The sequence below is a fragment of the Talaromyces amestolkiae genome, assembly GCF_001896365.1.
Source record: "Talaromyces amestolkiae strain CIB chromosome Unknown scaffold5.1, whole genome shotgun sequence".
NCBI lineage: Eukaryota > Fungi > Ascomycota > Eurotiomycetes > Eurotiales > Trichocomaceae > Talaromyces > Talaromyces amestolkiae.
In genome coordinates this window covers 432336-448802 of record NW_024468041.1, presented here as the reverse complement: position 1 = coordinate 448802, position 16467 = coordinate 432336, and the positions used below count along the sequence as shown (strand labels likewise).

Here is a 16467-nt window from a genome sequence, read left to right as displayed (position 1 = left end):
AAGCTGGATGGACGTTTTGAATGTAAATCGGGGGTGTCCGTCTATTATCGGACGGGGTATCACTTGATGTGAAATTGGACCATCGCTTTTCAGATCTGCTGGCAGTGTTCTACGATGTGAACATTATTCATCAAGTGGACAGATCCAAATTCGTGAGGATCATTAATCTATCATCTGCGCTAGAACTCCTGGTCGTTTTAGGTAACATTCAGTAAAACTACATGAGCGCCAGTGCGTATCTAGGTAGGATATTAGCTATACGTCAGCATCAGTCCAGCTTGCTTCATGAAGGCAACGTTCTTTATAGACTTCTTGAGGTTGGATGAAGGCTTGATTCTGTGAGATCTATGTATCGCGTTCATCCTTTCTAACATCCCGAACCATACTCGTAGTGCTTTATGGTAGTCATTCATCGACAGAGGCGAAGTTTTTTAGCCTACAAATTTCAATCCAAGCAGGACATCAAGGCAGTCAAGCACGTGCTTTGACTTTCTCGTAGCTAAACACACGTGGGCTTGTCATTCAATTACGTAGCAGTGTTGTCTCAGGGTCACAACTCACGACGACCTTGTGTACGTATACACCGATACAACATACCTTAGACTTAAAAATCCTTGCAAGACTCCTACATATTGCCTGTACAATCGTAATTGTGACCTTCTTACTTGGATTTCGTGTTGTAGCATCAGTTTGAAGTGTGTACGTGATTGTGTTGGTTTTGGGGGCGTTTTAGATCGACGTTTAGTTCTAATGAGCCGGGCAGGGGATGTCTGGCCTTGTCTAGCTGGATTTAGCGTATAATCGTTCAAGTCGCTTACAAGTCTATGGATGCAAACATCCTGTGACAGCCGATTGGCGAAAGAGGTAAGTTTTCGGATATGTAAATGTGTAACTATACACATGGCCTACCGCGCGTGGTCACCAGCCAATCACGGAGAAATAGTACGTACTACTAGGGCGGCACTTGCTGGATGACTTGTTCTAGTGCACTGAAATTATTTATTAGCACGTATCTGACGTGCAGATACGCGGGATTAGATATAGAGTCGTACGCTTATGGCACAGCCCTAAGCGCAGACCAACTCAGGGTGTCAGCCCTAGCCAGGTCCGCGATCCTCCAGAACCAACAAGCCTCGAGAATTCATCTCGAAATACTTGAGATCTACTACAAGTGACCATTTGGTCCTGATTCTAGGCCCCCTTATTCATGTAACGTGATAGAACTCGTGGACGTTCAATCGTTCCATTCGTTCCGAGCCGGAGCTTGCTATGGAGGCTTGACCTTGCACTATAGTTACATTTACCCTAGCTGATTTGATACCAGCTTACGGCTCGACACCTATATTGTGAGCAATTATTACTTGATCTTTGCTTGCCATTCTACTAGGTTGTCAATTTGTAATGGGAGACCAACACGAGAAAGATCAACTACGTAGTATCTTCATATTAAGATTGACAAGTCAGCCTATTTCGTTTTTGGAAGAATACATCAATCTTCCATTGATCAAGATTTCATGTTTTTTGTCAATTCTATCTTATCAAACCCCTGGGGCTGCCAGACCTGAGGTAGTTCATGCTCTATCTCGGTGGCTTCAGCCTTCGGTTCCCAAGAATCCGAATAGTTCATAAGCCACTCTACCTAAATTCAGCCATTTCAGCCATAAGCCAGGAGACTTTGAGCCAATTTGGATAGTGTGATTGTATATTGAGCTACCACAGCCCGTAAAGCTACTCCGACTACCCTTTAGCACGGCGCCATTGCCACCTCATTAGGTAAATTGGCTTGAACCGTGAGATCCGAAGTATGAACTAGAAACGCCACCAACAATCAGCAGGTGGCATGGAGTCATGGATTGTATACTAGTCTGAGGAGCGTGGTGGGAAATGTTAGATCTAAGGTATGATCTAATTTCGTATTTCCAACATTGTAACTCCAACCCTAAGATGACCCATGATGAGTGACTAGTTGGGTTGGATAGACACTTTGGCCCTTGACCAGACGTTGAGTCCGTTAGATGGACGCTCCTGGCGAAAAGAAAATGTATAAAGTCATGGTCAACTCCCCCCTTCGAATAAGATACTTTCTACATCAACATTCCAGTCAACTTCCTATCAAGCGATTGCAACAATCAAAGGTCTGGTACCTACACGTTCCTTCAAAACACGCTCCTTAGAAACAACATCACTCCTTTTTGACAAAAGAATTCCAATTTTTTGATACTTCATACCAAAATTCAAAATGATTGCCAAGTCTGTTCTCGCAATTACTGCCCTTGCTGGCGCTGCTTATGCTGCCACCGGCGAAACTGTCACTGCCTCCGGCCTGGCTGTTACTACCATCAACGATGAGGATGGTATTGGTGCTGGTGTCGACTCCTACACTTTTTACCAGGGCGATGGTACTACCGCCGATGGTTGGCCGTCTACTGATGACTGGTGAGTTTGTCATTGCTGACAGTGATGCTCGAAGAAAGTTGAATGCTAATATACCATCTTATAGGGTTTCCTTCAGTGAAATGTATGCCCAAAGAGTTCCAGCTTCACCTTATCATATTAAACCTGTAAACCACTAAAACTGTCCACAGGTTCGAAGCCAACACCGCATCCATGCTCGTCGGCTGCGCTCAGTACGGTGTCACCGATGACTCCACCGACGAAATCGACAACATCCAAACCGCCATCGAAGCCATCGCCGCCGAAACCTACGTCGACCACCGTTTTATCCTAGCCATTATCATGCAGGAATCTACCGGATGCGTTCGCGCACCCAGCTCAATCGGTTCCGTGACCAATCCCGGTCTCATGCAAGACCACGACGGAGCCTCCACCTGCAACGATGGAAGTACCGTTCAGAGTCCTTGCCCCGAGAGCGAGATTGAGGGTATGATCAGTGAAGGAAGTAAGTACAACCTGCTCCGTACAAGGTTTTATCAATATGAATTTAGAATACCGGATACTGACGACGATATGTGCATAGCTGCCGGAACAGAGACCGGTGATGGCCTCGCAAACTGCCTCAACGAGGCCAATGCCACTGGTGCTGAAGCTTTCTACCGTGCCGCTCGTATCTACAACTCCGGCTCTGTCGATGCTTCTGGTGACCTTGGTGTTGGTGTTGGTACTCCTTGCTACGCAAGTGACATTGCCAACCGTCTCACTGGCTGGGTTAGCGCTGCCAGCAGCTGCACCCTTTAAGGGTCAGTGTTCGGTTTGACTTCACTGTACAGAATACAAGATATAAAAGACATTGCTGGTTGCGCAAAAGTCTTTTTTTGTTGCTCACTTGTTTATGTTTAAAATTGTGCTTAGATTTGATATCCGTTTAGCAGCCTAGTTGCTGCATTACGCTCGCTTCGATGAAGATTTGACTGGATTTTTACTGTACATATTGTTGGTTTCTTTCTTCCACGGGTGATTCGAACTTCCATCTCGAATCAAATTCGATGTATATATTTTTTCTCAGATCATGTTTTATGATCGGGGATTCCTCAAGTGTTCTTGTCTATATTTTATTATCTTCACACATTCAACCTTGTTTTCTAGTAACCACATTCGATGTTTTCACTCCATAAACAATTTTTTTCAGGACATATACAAAGACAGAGAACCAATCAAACCCAAGCTTACACTGTAACAATTTGAGGTAGTACTGGAACCGATAGGTGCATCTGCCACGTTCACCTGGCTTCACGTGGCGCAGTTGACCGTTTCAGGAGATCCGGCCCGCTCCAGCCCTAAACGGAACACTGTTTTATCGGATTTGATCATGATCTGCAAGGGCTTGAACTATACAAAGTATTGTGTTCTGACCGTTATCCCATATTCAGAGTCATATCATCTTTGATATCTAAGATGAATATAACGACGTCGCTGAATGGTATTTATTCCTTAGGCAGATAGAGCAATGCCGGCGGCGCCGATCGCAGATGCCGGCCTTTTGGACCCCAAATCACAAACACGCCTGATGTGCTTTATCCGGTGTTTGAATATTTAATTATGGTCACACCTAGGTACTCGCTTCAAACGATCTGATACAAAGATTTTTTTATAGGTGAATTTGGTGTCTCCGTAAGTAGAACTTGAGTGTAGTGGACTGTATACCTAAATGATCATATACAACAGACTCCAGTCAGTCGTGAGAATGCTGCACATATGCCACTTCAATGTTAAAATCGGTCTGATGTATGAGTAAATACTACGTAGTCAAGAAGATGTTAATGCATGATCACTCGAAATTTGCAGACAGGGGAGTGATATCCGTGTAGCGATTTCGTGTTTCGACAGCGTTGAAAACATTACTTACAAACTCGTGTTTTATGAGTAAAAGATTTACCTTCGAGTGCTCCTCATCTATACATAAAGCCCTATGTGTGTACAAGTTTGTAAGTAGATTTTTTCAATACTACCAAACAAACGAATTGCTGTGCAGATATTATTTACCTTTCAAATATGATTTTATCCAGAGTACACGCTTGAGCGAGTGTTCAACAAATAGCCGAATTCGGCGGGACCCATATTCCCATTTAGGAAATTATGCAAATCTTGACTTGCACCTCGTGTTCATCGATCGAAGAGCGTACCAGTAGATGTTTGCAGATCGAAGACTTAAATAAATGCTCTTACCCCATACTCCGATCTGGGTAAGTCTGCAATATATATACGTACGTAGCTGAAGCCTCGGTGCAGCTGAGATCACGCTCTTAGTCAACTGCCGAGTTTTGACGTACGGTACATACTCTCAGGCCTCAAAGGATTTGAGCTACCTGTTAATTCAAGCAGGTCAGCAGATTGCAGAGATTTGAGCAGTGTAGTAAGCAACACTCCGTAAGTCCGTCTAGTTAATTTAACTAGCCAAGGTGTTAAATTGCTAATCTTCTCGGATGCTACCTTAACAAAGCCCTATTTCGCTGTTTCAGCCGGGGCGGATCGCCATCTGGCCAATGGAGGTATGTTTTGACCCCTGAGTTGATGGCCGGGGACCTATAATTCAGTAGATGTTTAGAAACTACGTACCCACGCAATGACACTGCATGATAGCCACTAGCCACAAATTATACCTAAGAAGTAGAAAGGTTTGTGACGAAAACCTTCTAAATTCAAGTACCAGGCTGAAGTTCCAGCTGGGCCGACACCACCCAAATACTAGAATAGGTAATGGAAGCCTTTTTAGCTTTGATACGTAAATCGGCCAGCGTTGCGCAAAAGGGAAACTGGTCTCCACGATCGAAAATTGAGCTGAGTCCAGTCCTTGAATGTTGAATCATTTTGATGCCTATATATGTTGTAGCTGTGCCCGGGTGCTCTGGTATGTTGATCATTAGGGCTTCCGGATTCTGCGGTCTGAATTCGCTCTGACAGCACCATTGATTCATTGAGAGCATTTCTTTAATCGTTTTTGGGTTATTGAGAGACAGTCTCTTATATATTCTTTATATCTTTTTTGTTTCATTGTAGACTGCCGAGAGTTATGGCCAAACTTCTGGTCTCTCTGCTGGCATTGCCGTTTTTGGCGGGCGCCCTTCCCGCAGACGGATTTGCGGCACGGGCAGATCGCAGTCACAACGCCGCAACTTTCAACGTTTCGCAGTTTGTCCCTGACGACTCGTACAAGCCTCAGAAGACGTACGTTTCACTATCATGATTATGCATTGATTTCGGCTAATTTTTGATCTAGTGGAATCCCATTCACATTGCTCGATACTTCCATTCAGCCATGGGTTAAGCTTAACCAGCCATCAAAGACAGCCGCCGCTGCGGAGATTGCTGCTGCGACTGCTTGCACTCCTTTGACAGCAGCAAATCCATCCACTTGGTGGTACGAAAGCATTACCCATGATGGGTTGTCGTCTTTCATGTCTTCGGAATATAGGAGCGAGTATTCTGTGTTCCGTAATGTCGTGACCGACTATGGCGCAGACAACACTGGTGCTACTGATGCATCTGTTGCTATTCAGAACGCTATTAACGGTATGTATTTATCCTGTCATTGCCTATTCCTCAGCTGACATATTCAGCCGGTCCCTCAAATGGTGGCCCTGCCAGAGGCTCCGGAAGCTACGGCACAACTGGTCAACCCGCTGTGGTCTACCTCCCTGCTGGAACTTACTTGATGTCCGGCAGTCTCCAACTGCTTGTTGGAACCGTACTTGTCGGTGATCCCATCAATCCCCCAACTCTCAAAGCTGCTTCCAGCTTCCCCAATGATCATATCATCTATGCCAAAGACCCGAACTATGGTGGAACCATCAACTTCTACATCGGCATCAAGAACATCATCATCGATTCCACAGCAGTTGACGGCGCAACAAGTATTGCGCTTCTCGACTGGACCGTTAGTCAGGCTACCCAGCTGGCCAACGTTGTCTTCAACATGCCCGATTATTCCACTGGTCACGTTGGTGTCACTTCACAATACGACTCCAACAGCAACATCATCCTCAACGACCTGACTTTCAACGGTGGTGCGTACGGACTGAAACTCTCCGGCCAGCAATGGATTCTCAAAAACATCAAGACAAGCGGCACTACCACCGGTATCTCTGCCGGCGGTTTCAGCGTCGTTTGTCAGGCATGCTCCTTTCAATATGCCGCAACCGGTATTGATGCCACAGGCGTATCCGGTACTGTCACTGTGATTGACTCCTCTGGATTGGATCTTGGTGTCTTCCTAAAGGGCACGAACAGCGGTGGTGCTGGCAATTCTGTGGTTCTTGAGAATGTTTCGTACAGCGGAACTACCGTTCAAATGAGCGGTAGCACGGTTTTGTCGGGCAGTGTTACTGATACTTGGGTTTACGGTGACTTGGTAAGATTCATCCACCACATCTCGTAAATATCCGTGCTGATATCGTATTAGTATTCCAGCGGCAGCTCTAGCGGTGGCCGCGTCACTGGTCAAACCGTGACAACTCCTCGCTCTTCCTCACTATTGTCTGGCGGCAGCTACTTCATCACAGAGAAGCCTCTCACATTCCAGGAATACTCAGTCGACCAGGTCCTCAACATCAAAACCGTGTCCGGCTTGCCCGTTTATGGTGACGGTGCTACCGACGACACTGCCAATATCAACTCTATCCTGTCCCAATACGCTGGATGCAAAGTCATTTATTTCCCCGCTGGAACTTACATTGTGACTAACACTATTCTCATCCCGGCCGGCTCGCGTATTTATGGTGATGCGTATGGAACAGCTATCTCGGCCATTGGCTCCAACTACTACAACCCTGATTCACCGGGCATTATGGTTCAGGTCGGAAATTCGGGCGATGTCGGTGTTGCTCAGATTGTCGATATGATTTTCACGGTTGCCGATGTTCTTCAAGGCTGCAAACTGGTAAGTGTCTTCTCGAACTAATGGAGATATCGTATTGACTCTTGTCTAGGTCGAAGTGAACATCGCAGGCTCCAGCCCTGGCGACGTCGGATTCTGGAACTCCCACTTCCGTATTGGCGGCGCTGCAGGTAGCAAAGTCGAAACGAACTGCGGCGGTAGTCCCGATCAATGCAAAGCAGCCTGGGGTCTGATCCATCTCACCAGCACATCCTCTGCCTACATTGAGAATATGTGGGGATGGACTGCAGACCACGACTTGGACGGAGGCAATGGACAGACCATCTCAACTGGCCGCGGTATGCTTGTAGAGGCTACCAAGGGAACGTGGCTCGTGGGCACGGCTATGGAGCATCACACCTTGTACCAATATAACTACAACGGAGCACAGAACGTCGTTTCTACTTTCCAGCAAAGGTAATCCTTTCCCATCCCTACCTATATATTTAAACGTAACGACAACTGACTCGAACTACAGTGAAACACCCTACTGGCAAGGCCCCGGCAACGACATCGCCCCCGTCCCCTGGAGCGCCAACCTCATCACCTCCGACCCGAGCTTCCAGTCCTGCGCCTCCGGCGACAGTCTCTGCGGCATGGCCTGGTTTGAGCGCATCTCCGACTCGTCAAACCTGTTTCTGTACAACGGTATGGTATGGACATTTTTCAACAATAATGGTGGTTGCAATGGCGATTGCCAGCAGAATGCGATCAACATCCTTGATTCGAGCGCGCTGTACATCTATGGGCAACAAGTAAAATCTGTGACGAATATTTTCTTAGAGAGTGGTGCGGCGATTGCGACGGAGAGTGCGAATGGTGGTGGTTGGGGAGGGAATATTGCTGCTTATTTGCGTGATTCATAGATATCTACTGAGGTAGGTATCGCACGATATAGGCAAGAATGAAAAGATGTACATACTATTGAAGATAAGCATAATGAAAACAGCACTTCTGTTTTTGTTCAAAGAGCAATAAATTTGTTCCTATATAGTACATTATTTCCTTTCTATGAAACAGCCTAAACACCGACCCTCCAACCCAGTCATCGCATCATATCCAGAAAAAAATCAAGAGTTGTTATAGTAATACATCGAGGAAAGAAGAACATAAATGCCAGAACTAAGCAGAATCATCTTCGGCGTAGCTGACCTTTTTCGCTCGTCGACTGCGACGTGCCGGCGTAGATGCTGTAGATGGTGTCGGTAGAGGGTCGGATGAAGGATCAGGAGACTTGCTCTGTGCAGCTGCTGAATTTTCGTCAGAGCTTGAAGTAGACTCACTACTCGCTTCGGATTTTCGCCGTTTTCTGGGCGTCGTCGCTTTCTTCGTTGGTTTCTTAGCTGGCGATTTTTTTGGCGTGCTGCCTTTCGCTTTTGCTTTGGACGACTTCTTTGCTGGGCTGGCTGCAGCTGTCGGCTCAACGATTTCAGTATCTTCCCCAACAGCAGTATTCTTCCGCACAATAACCCTTTTCTTCGGCCTCAACCACTCCTCGTGTCCCGGCGGCCAATATACCCTCCTCTCCGGTCCACCCATACTAACTTCCTCCAACGGAATACTCGGCGGAGGCGGAGTCAACTGCGCCAAATCAATATAATCGCCCGACTTCTTCGTCTTCTTAGGCGGTTTCCACGGCTTATTCTCATCTTCACGGACGTGAGGTACCAGCTCGCCAATATTCTCGTAACCTGGTAACTTGTATTTGCGCATTAATTCAAAGACGGCTTGTTCTTTATCCTTGGCTTCGATCATGAGATCCATTGTCGGGTCGCAAGGCGGCAAAGTGTATACACGAGGGTTGTGTTTGCGTCGTTGACGAGGCGTGATTGCTGTAGGCTCTGGTTCGGAGTAGTGCATTTTCTGAGTTATGCCCTTCCGTGACCAGGTCGCGCGTATCCGGTCGTACAATTGCATGATATCGAGCGTCCCTTCGCGCAGTTTATCCGAGTCGAAGATGATGTTGTGATGATGATAGTCGAGGACAAGAGGAATGTTGAGTTCTTCGCAGATGGGTAGCAGATCATGGACAGACCAGCTCACGTCGTCATTCTCTAGGACGATGCGGTTTTTGATATCCTGAGACAAGCCTTTGTAGTTCTCGCGGAATCTGTCTAGGGTTGCAGCTTTGTCGCCAAAGACGCCGCCCATGTGTAGAATCATGACGGCGTCGCGGTTTTGTTGCGGAGGTAATTTGAGTAGCGATAACAGCTCGGAATGGAATTCGAGGTCCCGAATAGAGCTTTCAATGACTTCCTTTCGTGGTGACCCTAGTTGAGTAAATTGACCCGGATGCATGGTCAACCTATGACCAAGCTCTGCAGCGACTCGCCCAGCTTCAGCCAATACTTCCGAAGCAAACGGCGCCAATTTATATCCATATATCTCATGGCTCGCAAACGGGAACATCTCGCTGCTCAGTCGTAAAAACTTGATCCCGTAGTTGTCGTTCCATCGCAACATCTTTACAATATCTCGCGCATTGGCCAACCCCAGCGCCTCGACGTACGCTTGGCCTCGCGCATGGTCCGCGGGTTGTTCGCGATCGGGGCGGTTCTTGGTCGCATGAAAAGGTTGCGAAGGGTCTTGCAGCGGATGACGGTTTTCAAGAATTGACGCTATCCGACATGTCCGAGAACTGAAAACCGGGGGGTTGGCGTATCGTAGGTAGGTGCAAAGACAAGCATATCCTAATCGACCTTTCCAGGGTAGGGGCAAGTAGTCACTATTCACCGGAGGGGGTCGCTCCAAAGCTTCCTTGACCTCTTCGACTTCGGCGGGCACGTCTTCATCCGACTCGGGATCTAATGTCGCCGCATTTTTCTTGCCCGGACTCGGCACGGATTCTAGAACATTTGTAATCGCTGATAGAGAGGAATTGGCACTGGCGGCTGGCGCGGCGGGGGAGGCAGTCGTGGTGGTGGCGCTCGAGGTATGTAGGGAACGAGTTGCTCTGACAGCGGCCGCACGCGTGGTTGACCGTGCCATGATCATACCAGCCGTTTGTACTGGTGCTGCGGTCAAACAGGGTGTTGCGACAACAGAGATAAGGCGCGAGAAGGCATTTGTAGAATTTGCGATTGAAGCTAGGGCAACGAGTCGCAGGTGTGACGTGGGGCTGGCAGAGACGAATTCCTTGGTCAGCATGCTCGACGATTTTGATTTTGCCACTGCTGGCATGGCGTTGCCCTCGCCTTTGCCTCCATGCGATTGAGAGAGCTGTCGAAGTGCCGGGCGATCATGGCGCGCGCATTCCGCGACTTTGTAGAAATGCAAGGCATGGCGACGATCAAAGGGTCTAGGCGGCCACCAGCGATGGAGTGAGAGGGACTTCATTCATTAGATAAACCTGGCTGTCATTGAGAAAGTAGACACAATGACAACTGGAACGACGTCACATCTTTGTCGCGGCTTTTAGCAGTGGATGTAAGCATCAAGAAACAAGGAGGGTTATTCGCGGGTATTCCACGCGTCTTGGGCTAGCGCGATTCAATCTAAATCGAGGGGCTTGGAGATCGAATGTTTAATTGGTGTGACGATGATATGTTCCTTTCGTTGAAATGAATGATTTTTCGACGCGACTTTACTCCAGAGTTACTGTTCTACAAAGAGTAATTAGAAGTTTACAATCGGTGACCTCAGCTGGATGAAACATCCGAAAACACTCTAATGAATGTACCCATTTCGTCTCACAGAACAGTCCTAATCTGACGGATCTCCTAAGGAGTTAGTTGAAATTTATCGTCTCATGATCCGAGGACATATTATCGATGTAAAAATATCATCGCCAAGAACCGCGAAACTCGGGTGTTGTTTCGAACGGCGAATAGCCTCCTCCTGACCTGGCCATCTGTGCAGAATACCACCTCGGTGGATGCTGTTTCGATTGAATGTCCCCTGATTAAACATCGCTAAATCACTTATGACCTGTCATTCTGCGCGGAGTACTCCGTAGAGAGGCAGTCTGAAGAAGAGTATAGATCACCGCCAGCCAATCAGTCGACCTTGGCGGTTAGATGCTAAGCACTCCGCGTTTCAGGCTCTCTCTCGGCCAGTCAATCATCGCTTGCGTTCCAGTGCCCTAAAAGTCTGTTCCTGGATCAGTAGACCCCTCATCCTTGACGATTGGCTCGGTTGATGCGGCTCGCATCGGTCGTCACATCCCTGCTGAAACGTTTGTATATGTTGGAAACAGAAACGTTGGAGGTAGAGAGGCGGCGACTCTTGAGTTGCTATTGTGTTGGACGATCTTTGCTGATGGATGTCGGCATGAAAAAAGGAACAGGCCTCGTTAAATCCCCTATTGGTGTTTCTTCTGTTTTGGAATGTACTCGTCAGACAAGCTTCTGGTGAGGTTGGCGGGGATGCCCACCACCAATGTTCATCCATTCCAGCGAGTGGATGGATGTCAGGCGGGTTGTTTAGTAGAAACAAGAGGTGGATAATCACTTAATAAGTCGCAGAAGCATGGCTGTATGATTAGAAAGATAAAGAGCCTCAGTGCCCCGAGAAGAAATAAAGAAAAAACTCGTCGAGGAAACATCCATCAACTGCCCGCAGTTTCAGGCACCACTCCTTCCTGTTTTGGTAAGTCTTTGTATACGTTTCCTTCTGTTTTTCCCTCCTCACCCTCTCTGCTGTCTTCTCCCTTCACGCAACACCCCAAGACAATAGCTTTGGCTAGTCATTCCTTCAAACGATTCATTCGTTCATCCTTTTTATGCCCATTGCCATTCCCTTCTAGCCTGACGTGTATACATCCATTCTCTTCATTCTGCTCAAATTTGGAATAGCAAGTTGCTAACTGACACAATACTCAGACCAACTCTACTTTCCTTCTTTTCACAAACACTGTCTAGCCCTGGTTGGCATTCAGTATTTACTCTCATCAGAGTCTTAAAGTACCTTTTTATTCCCATATCCAACATCCAACATGAAGAGCACATTCGCTATTTGCGCCTTCCTGGCTGCTACGGTCTCTGCACACATGCAGATGAGCAATCCTTATCCTATTCGAAGCCCTCTCAATCCTAACGGCGACGAAAGCAAGAAAGATTATTCCTACACCAGCCCTCTGGACGCCTCGGGATCAAACTTTCCTTGCAAAGGCTACCAAACCGACGCGTTTGTTTCAGTTGCAACCTACAAGCCTGGCAGCCAGTATGATCTGTCACTGACCGGTAGCGCTACGCACGGTGGCGGCTCCTGCCAAATCTCTCTGTCCTACGATACTGGCAAGACTTTCACTGTTATTCAGTCCATGGAGGGTGGCTGTCCTTTGACTTCCAATTATACTTTCACTGTTCCCAGTGACGCACCTTCTGGCCAAGCTCTACTTGCCTGGACATGGTTCAACAAAATTGGTAACCGTGAGATGTACATGAATTGTGCCCAGGTGACCATCGGGGGATCCTCAAGCAAGCGTTCCCATGTTCGCGATATGATGGTCTCTCGTGCCGATACTGCGTTCAGTGCTCGTCCCCCAATTTTTATTGCCAACGTGAAAGGTCCTGGTGGATGCACTACAATTGAAAGTCTGGAGGTCAACTTTCCCGAAGCAGGCCCTAATGTTGTAGGTGGTGTTACTGGCACTGGATACACCTGCACTGGATCTGCCGATTTCCTTGGCGATGGATCCTCAAGCAGTTCATCCACCAGTGGTTCATCTGGTTCCTCTGGCTCCTCTGGAACGTCTGGCTCTGGCACATCTATCCCAGCTGCCGCAGCAACCTCGGCTACCAGCACAACAGCTCCAGCTGTTGCTACTGTCGGCGCTTCATCCGCTTCAGCCCCTGCTACCACTCTTGTGACCAGCACAAGCGCGCCAGCTACCAACACAATCTTGCCATCTGCAAGCAGCACAGCGCCCAAAGTCGTGAGCTCGGGTACGGCCACAAGTGGAGAGGCCTGTTCTAGCAACGGAGCTATAGTCTGCGGTGCTGATGGTACCACCTGGTCCATGTGCAATCAGGGGGCTTTGACTTATATGGGCTCCGTCGCTGCCGGAACTACCTGTTCGAACGGTTCTATCTCCAAGAAGTAACCTGTTCATTTAGTCACTGCCTTGGAAAAAGTGCCTGGACACAACCACTTGCACTTTGTTTACACTACCTTTGATTTCTACTCCTGCGTTGTTGGAGTCATTTGGTGTTATGATGTTTAATGATGTTCGACGAGTGGCGGGKCCTCTCGTTAAAAAAAAATGTTAAATTAACAATTTTGATTTATGATTGACGGTTGCATGGTCGGTTGGCGGTTGTCTTACATTTCGGACACGTTTTTGTTTAGGTAGAGGGAAAAAACTTGGAAACAAATCCATCATGACTCAGTGATGAAATTAGAGATAAGTTGACTCATCTGGGTAAATTATTATATCATAGTAAAACATCTAATATTAATACACGCATAATCGTTGAAACAAAACACAATGTATCCGTCTCACATCGACCTTCTCTTCAAATAAGAGAAAGATAGGCTATTGCTTCCTCTCATCATCACTCCAATCCAACAATTCCAACAGCTTCTCCTCATCCATTTTCTTCTGCTGCTGCTGCTGTTCCGCCTCAGTCTGTTGTCTCTGCTTCCTCTTGCGCGCATCGCGACCCCATTCCAACACTCCACTTGCCCTAATCTTCTCCGCAAAGTCTTCTTGATCGCTATTCTCGTACTCGTCGGTCTTCACTTTCGATTCCTTTTTATTCGTCTCGCTGCCAGAAGTAGCAGCCTTCTTGCCGCTCTTCGCCTCTGACACTTTCCCCTTCACAACTTCCTCTTTCTTCTTCTCTTCCTCAACACCAGCCTCACTCTTTGCGCCAACCCTCAAACTATTCCCATCCTTCTTCGGCTTCTTAAGTCCCTCCGCTTCCAATTGTTTATCCTCTTCTTCCTTTTTCTTCTTCTGCTCTTCCTCCTCCTTGGAAGTTTTGCGCTCAAACCACCATTTGAAAAACATTTCGATAGCGGGTCGTAGCAAGATGTAACCCGCGACAATAACGATTATGCGTAGCCAGTGGCGCACTTTGGGCGTGCCGATGTAGTCTTGGAAGTCATGGAGGGATTCGAGGGTGTATTCTTGGAGGGAGTTGAGGAGATCGGTTAGGAAGGCGACAGGGTCTGTTGTTGTAGTTGTCATTTTGGCGGGTGTGTTTGATTAATTGATATAGTGAGAGGTATGGTATTTTATAAAGTAAGAAGACAGAGGGGTGTGGTATGTTTTATATGGAGTTGAGGTTGAGGTCGAGGGAAGGTCCCACCTGCCAAATATTTTTTAGCCTCGTCCGAGCTTCCCGCCCGCGCTGTCTCCGGCTTGCCGATTGCCGTTCTTTCCTTTTCCTCTCCCATCGTTGCAAATGTATTCCCAAGTATGCTGCTCTCAGACTTTCAACCACAAGCCAAAATGGCAAGCCCAATGGCTCAACCAGGCTATTGCAGCCCGGTACTAGATCAAGATCATACGTGAACATGCTAATTTACTAGGCGTTCGTCGACCACGAAGACGAGCGAACAGAAACACCATGCCCTGGCAGGATGAGAACCGAGCATCAATGCCTTGATGGTTGATATTTGTACAAGAAAGGAGACAGTACAAGCGCTCGGCCATCACAGGCAGACAAACGATCAACAGTCTGACATCATTGCCACAGTTGGCCGCGTAATCAACCTTAACAGCGTTTCAGGCCCTTTCAACACCACACTCAACTCAACTACTTATACAGACTCGTCCACAGGTACAATCAACAACCAAACATCATATAAGTTCTATTCAACATGGGAGTCGGCCAAAAAATCCTCAAACGCCTCGGCGTAAAATCCTCGTCAAATTCTTCAACAACATCACATCCGCCGCCAGTCCCTCCCCATCCAAACCCTCCAGTCTGGTCACCCACAACCGCCCAAGGCACCGCACCCACGCAATCCGCCAGCCTCATAATCCACCCGGACGAAAGTGACATCTCAACCGACAGGTTCAACGGCACCTACATCCGCCTCGCCCGCTGTTCCAACGGCACAATCCTCGCCGGCTTCACATGGCGCGAAGGCGGCCGAATGGACGCCCTCCGTATCCTCAAGATATCGCGTAGTCTCGACGGCGGACAGTCATTCCACGACTTCAGCGAAGTCCACCGCGGCCACGGCGAGATCGACAACCTTCACATTCTCGAAATTGCACCCGAGGGCCACATCCTCGCCGCTTTTCGTAATCATGACTTTGGCCATAATCGTGCCGGCGATTTAGCAGGGATCACGCATTTCCGAATCACAGTATTCGAGTCGAGAGATGGCGGCGCAACGTGGCGGTATTCATCAGAGGCAGTGCAAAAATCGGATCCGCCGCTGGGCGTCTGGGAACCGTTTATGCGGTTGGGTCTGCAAGGGGAGGTGCAGCTCATATATTCGCATGAATTTGCGCCGGACGATCAGCGTACGATGCTAGTCAGTTCATATGACCGTGGAAAATCATGGTCTCAGCCCCGTTGCATTGAAGGGTATCAAGACCGGTTCCGAGACGGTATGACGGGGATCACGCAAACAGTCGATACAGCGACGGGCCAGATTGTGCTGGTAATGTGCTTTGAGACAACACGGTACGCGCCCCATTTCAATGTCGAGGCGGCTGTTTCGTACGATGATGGCGCGACATGGCTGCATCGTCATCAGGTGTACACGCCGCGACGAAAGGGGCATAATGCGGGTGCACCGCAAATCGCGTCCTTTGGAGATGGGTCAATGGTATGCGTGTTTATGACAGATGATGATGCCGAGCAGGTGAAATGGATACATAATGCGGCTGTCAAAGTATGTTTTGGCACTGCGCCACACGCCGGAAGGATTGTGTGGAGTGATCCTGTGGTTGTGTCGCCCGCGTCCAGTTTTTGGCCGGGTGTCATGGCGTTGGATGAGAGGAGGGCGTTGGTTACGTATGAGCATGGAGGGCCGAGGGGGAGGACTGTCGTTAGGCCTTATTAACTCTCTTTACTCTTACTTGACTCTTTTCCTCAAGGAAACACTATCGATAGCTTAGTTGCAAAAAATTTTTCATTCCATCCCGATCCTAAGAAATAGGTACAATGCTAATGCAACAAACTCCCAGAGACATAACAATCCAACATCTTATTCTAATTCCTAGCATCAATCAC

At 47.9% G+C, this 16467-nt stretch overlaps 6 protein-coding genes across 6 annotated transcripts; 4 read left to right on the top strand and 2 right to left on the bottom strand.

The window, feature by feature from the left end:
• Positions 1-2239: 2239 nt before the first annotated feature.
• On the top strand, positions 2240-3195 carry BHQ10_003275 (uncharacterized protein; the record flags this gene model as incomplete). Its single annotated transcript, XM_040875513.1, has 4 exons — positions 2240-2436; positions 2501-2518; positions 2586-2899; positions 2978-3195. 4 exons carry the CDS (start codon positions 2240-2242, stop codon positions 3193-3195), a joined length of 747 nt encoding a protein of 248 aa, XP_040731779.1.
• A 2272-nt stretch (positions 3196-5467) lies between these two features.
• Positions 5468-8196, top strand: BHQ10_003274 (uncharacterized protein; the record flags this gene model as incomplete). The annotated part of the gene is made up of 6 exons (XM_040875512.1): positions 5468-5622; positions 5675-5967; positions 6015-6805; positions 6857-7333; positions 7383-7747; positions 7809-8196. 6 exons carry the CDS (start codon positions 5468-5470, stop codon positions 8194-8196), a joined length of 2469 nt encoding a protein of 822 aa, XP_040731778.1.
• Positions 8197-8452: 256 nt separating this feature from the next.
• Positions 8453-10666, bottom strand: BHQ10_003273 (uncharacterized protein; the record flags this gene model as incomplete). The annotated part of the gene is made up of 1 exon (XM_040875511.1): positions 8453-10666. One exon carries the CDS (start codon positions 10664-10666, stop codon positions 8453-8455), a length of 2214 nt encoding a protein of 737 aa, XP_040731777.1.
• A 1597-nt stretch (positions 10667-12263) lies between these two features.
• Positions 12264-13373, top strand: BHQ10_003272 (uncharacterized protein; the record flags this gene model as incomplete). Its single annotated transcript, XM_040875510.1, has 1 exon — positions 12264-13373. One exon carries the CDS (start codon positions 12264-12266, stop codon positions 13371-13373), a length of 1110 nt encoding a protein of 369 aa, XP_040731776.1.
• Positions 13374-13805: 432 nt separating this feature from the next.
• Positions 13806-14462, bottom strand: BHQ10_003271 (uncharacterized protein; the record flags this gene model as incomplete). Its single annotated transcript, XM_040875509.1, has 1 exon — positions 13806-14462. One exon carries the CDS (start codon positions 14460-14462, stop codon positions 13806-13808), a length of 657 nt encoding a protein of 218 aa, XP_040731775.1.
• A 635-nt stretch (positions 14463-15097) lies between these two features.
• On the top strand, positions 15098-16297 carry BHQ10_003270 (uncharacterized protein; the record flags this gene model as incomplete). Its single annotated transcript, XM_040875508.1, has 1 exon — positions 15098-16297. The coding sequence occupies one exon, from the start codon at positions 15098-15100 to the stop codon at positions 16295-16297; it is 1200 nt and encodes a 399-aa protein (XP_040731774.1).
• Between the last annotated feature and the right edge of the window lie 170 nt (positions 16298-16467).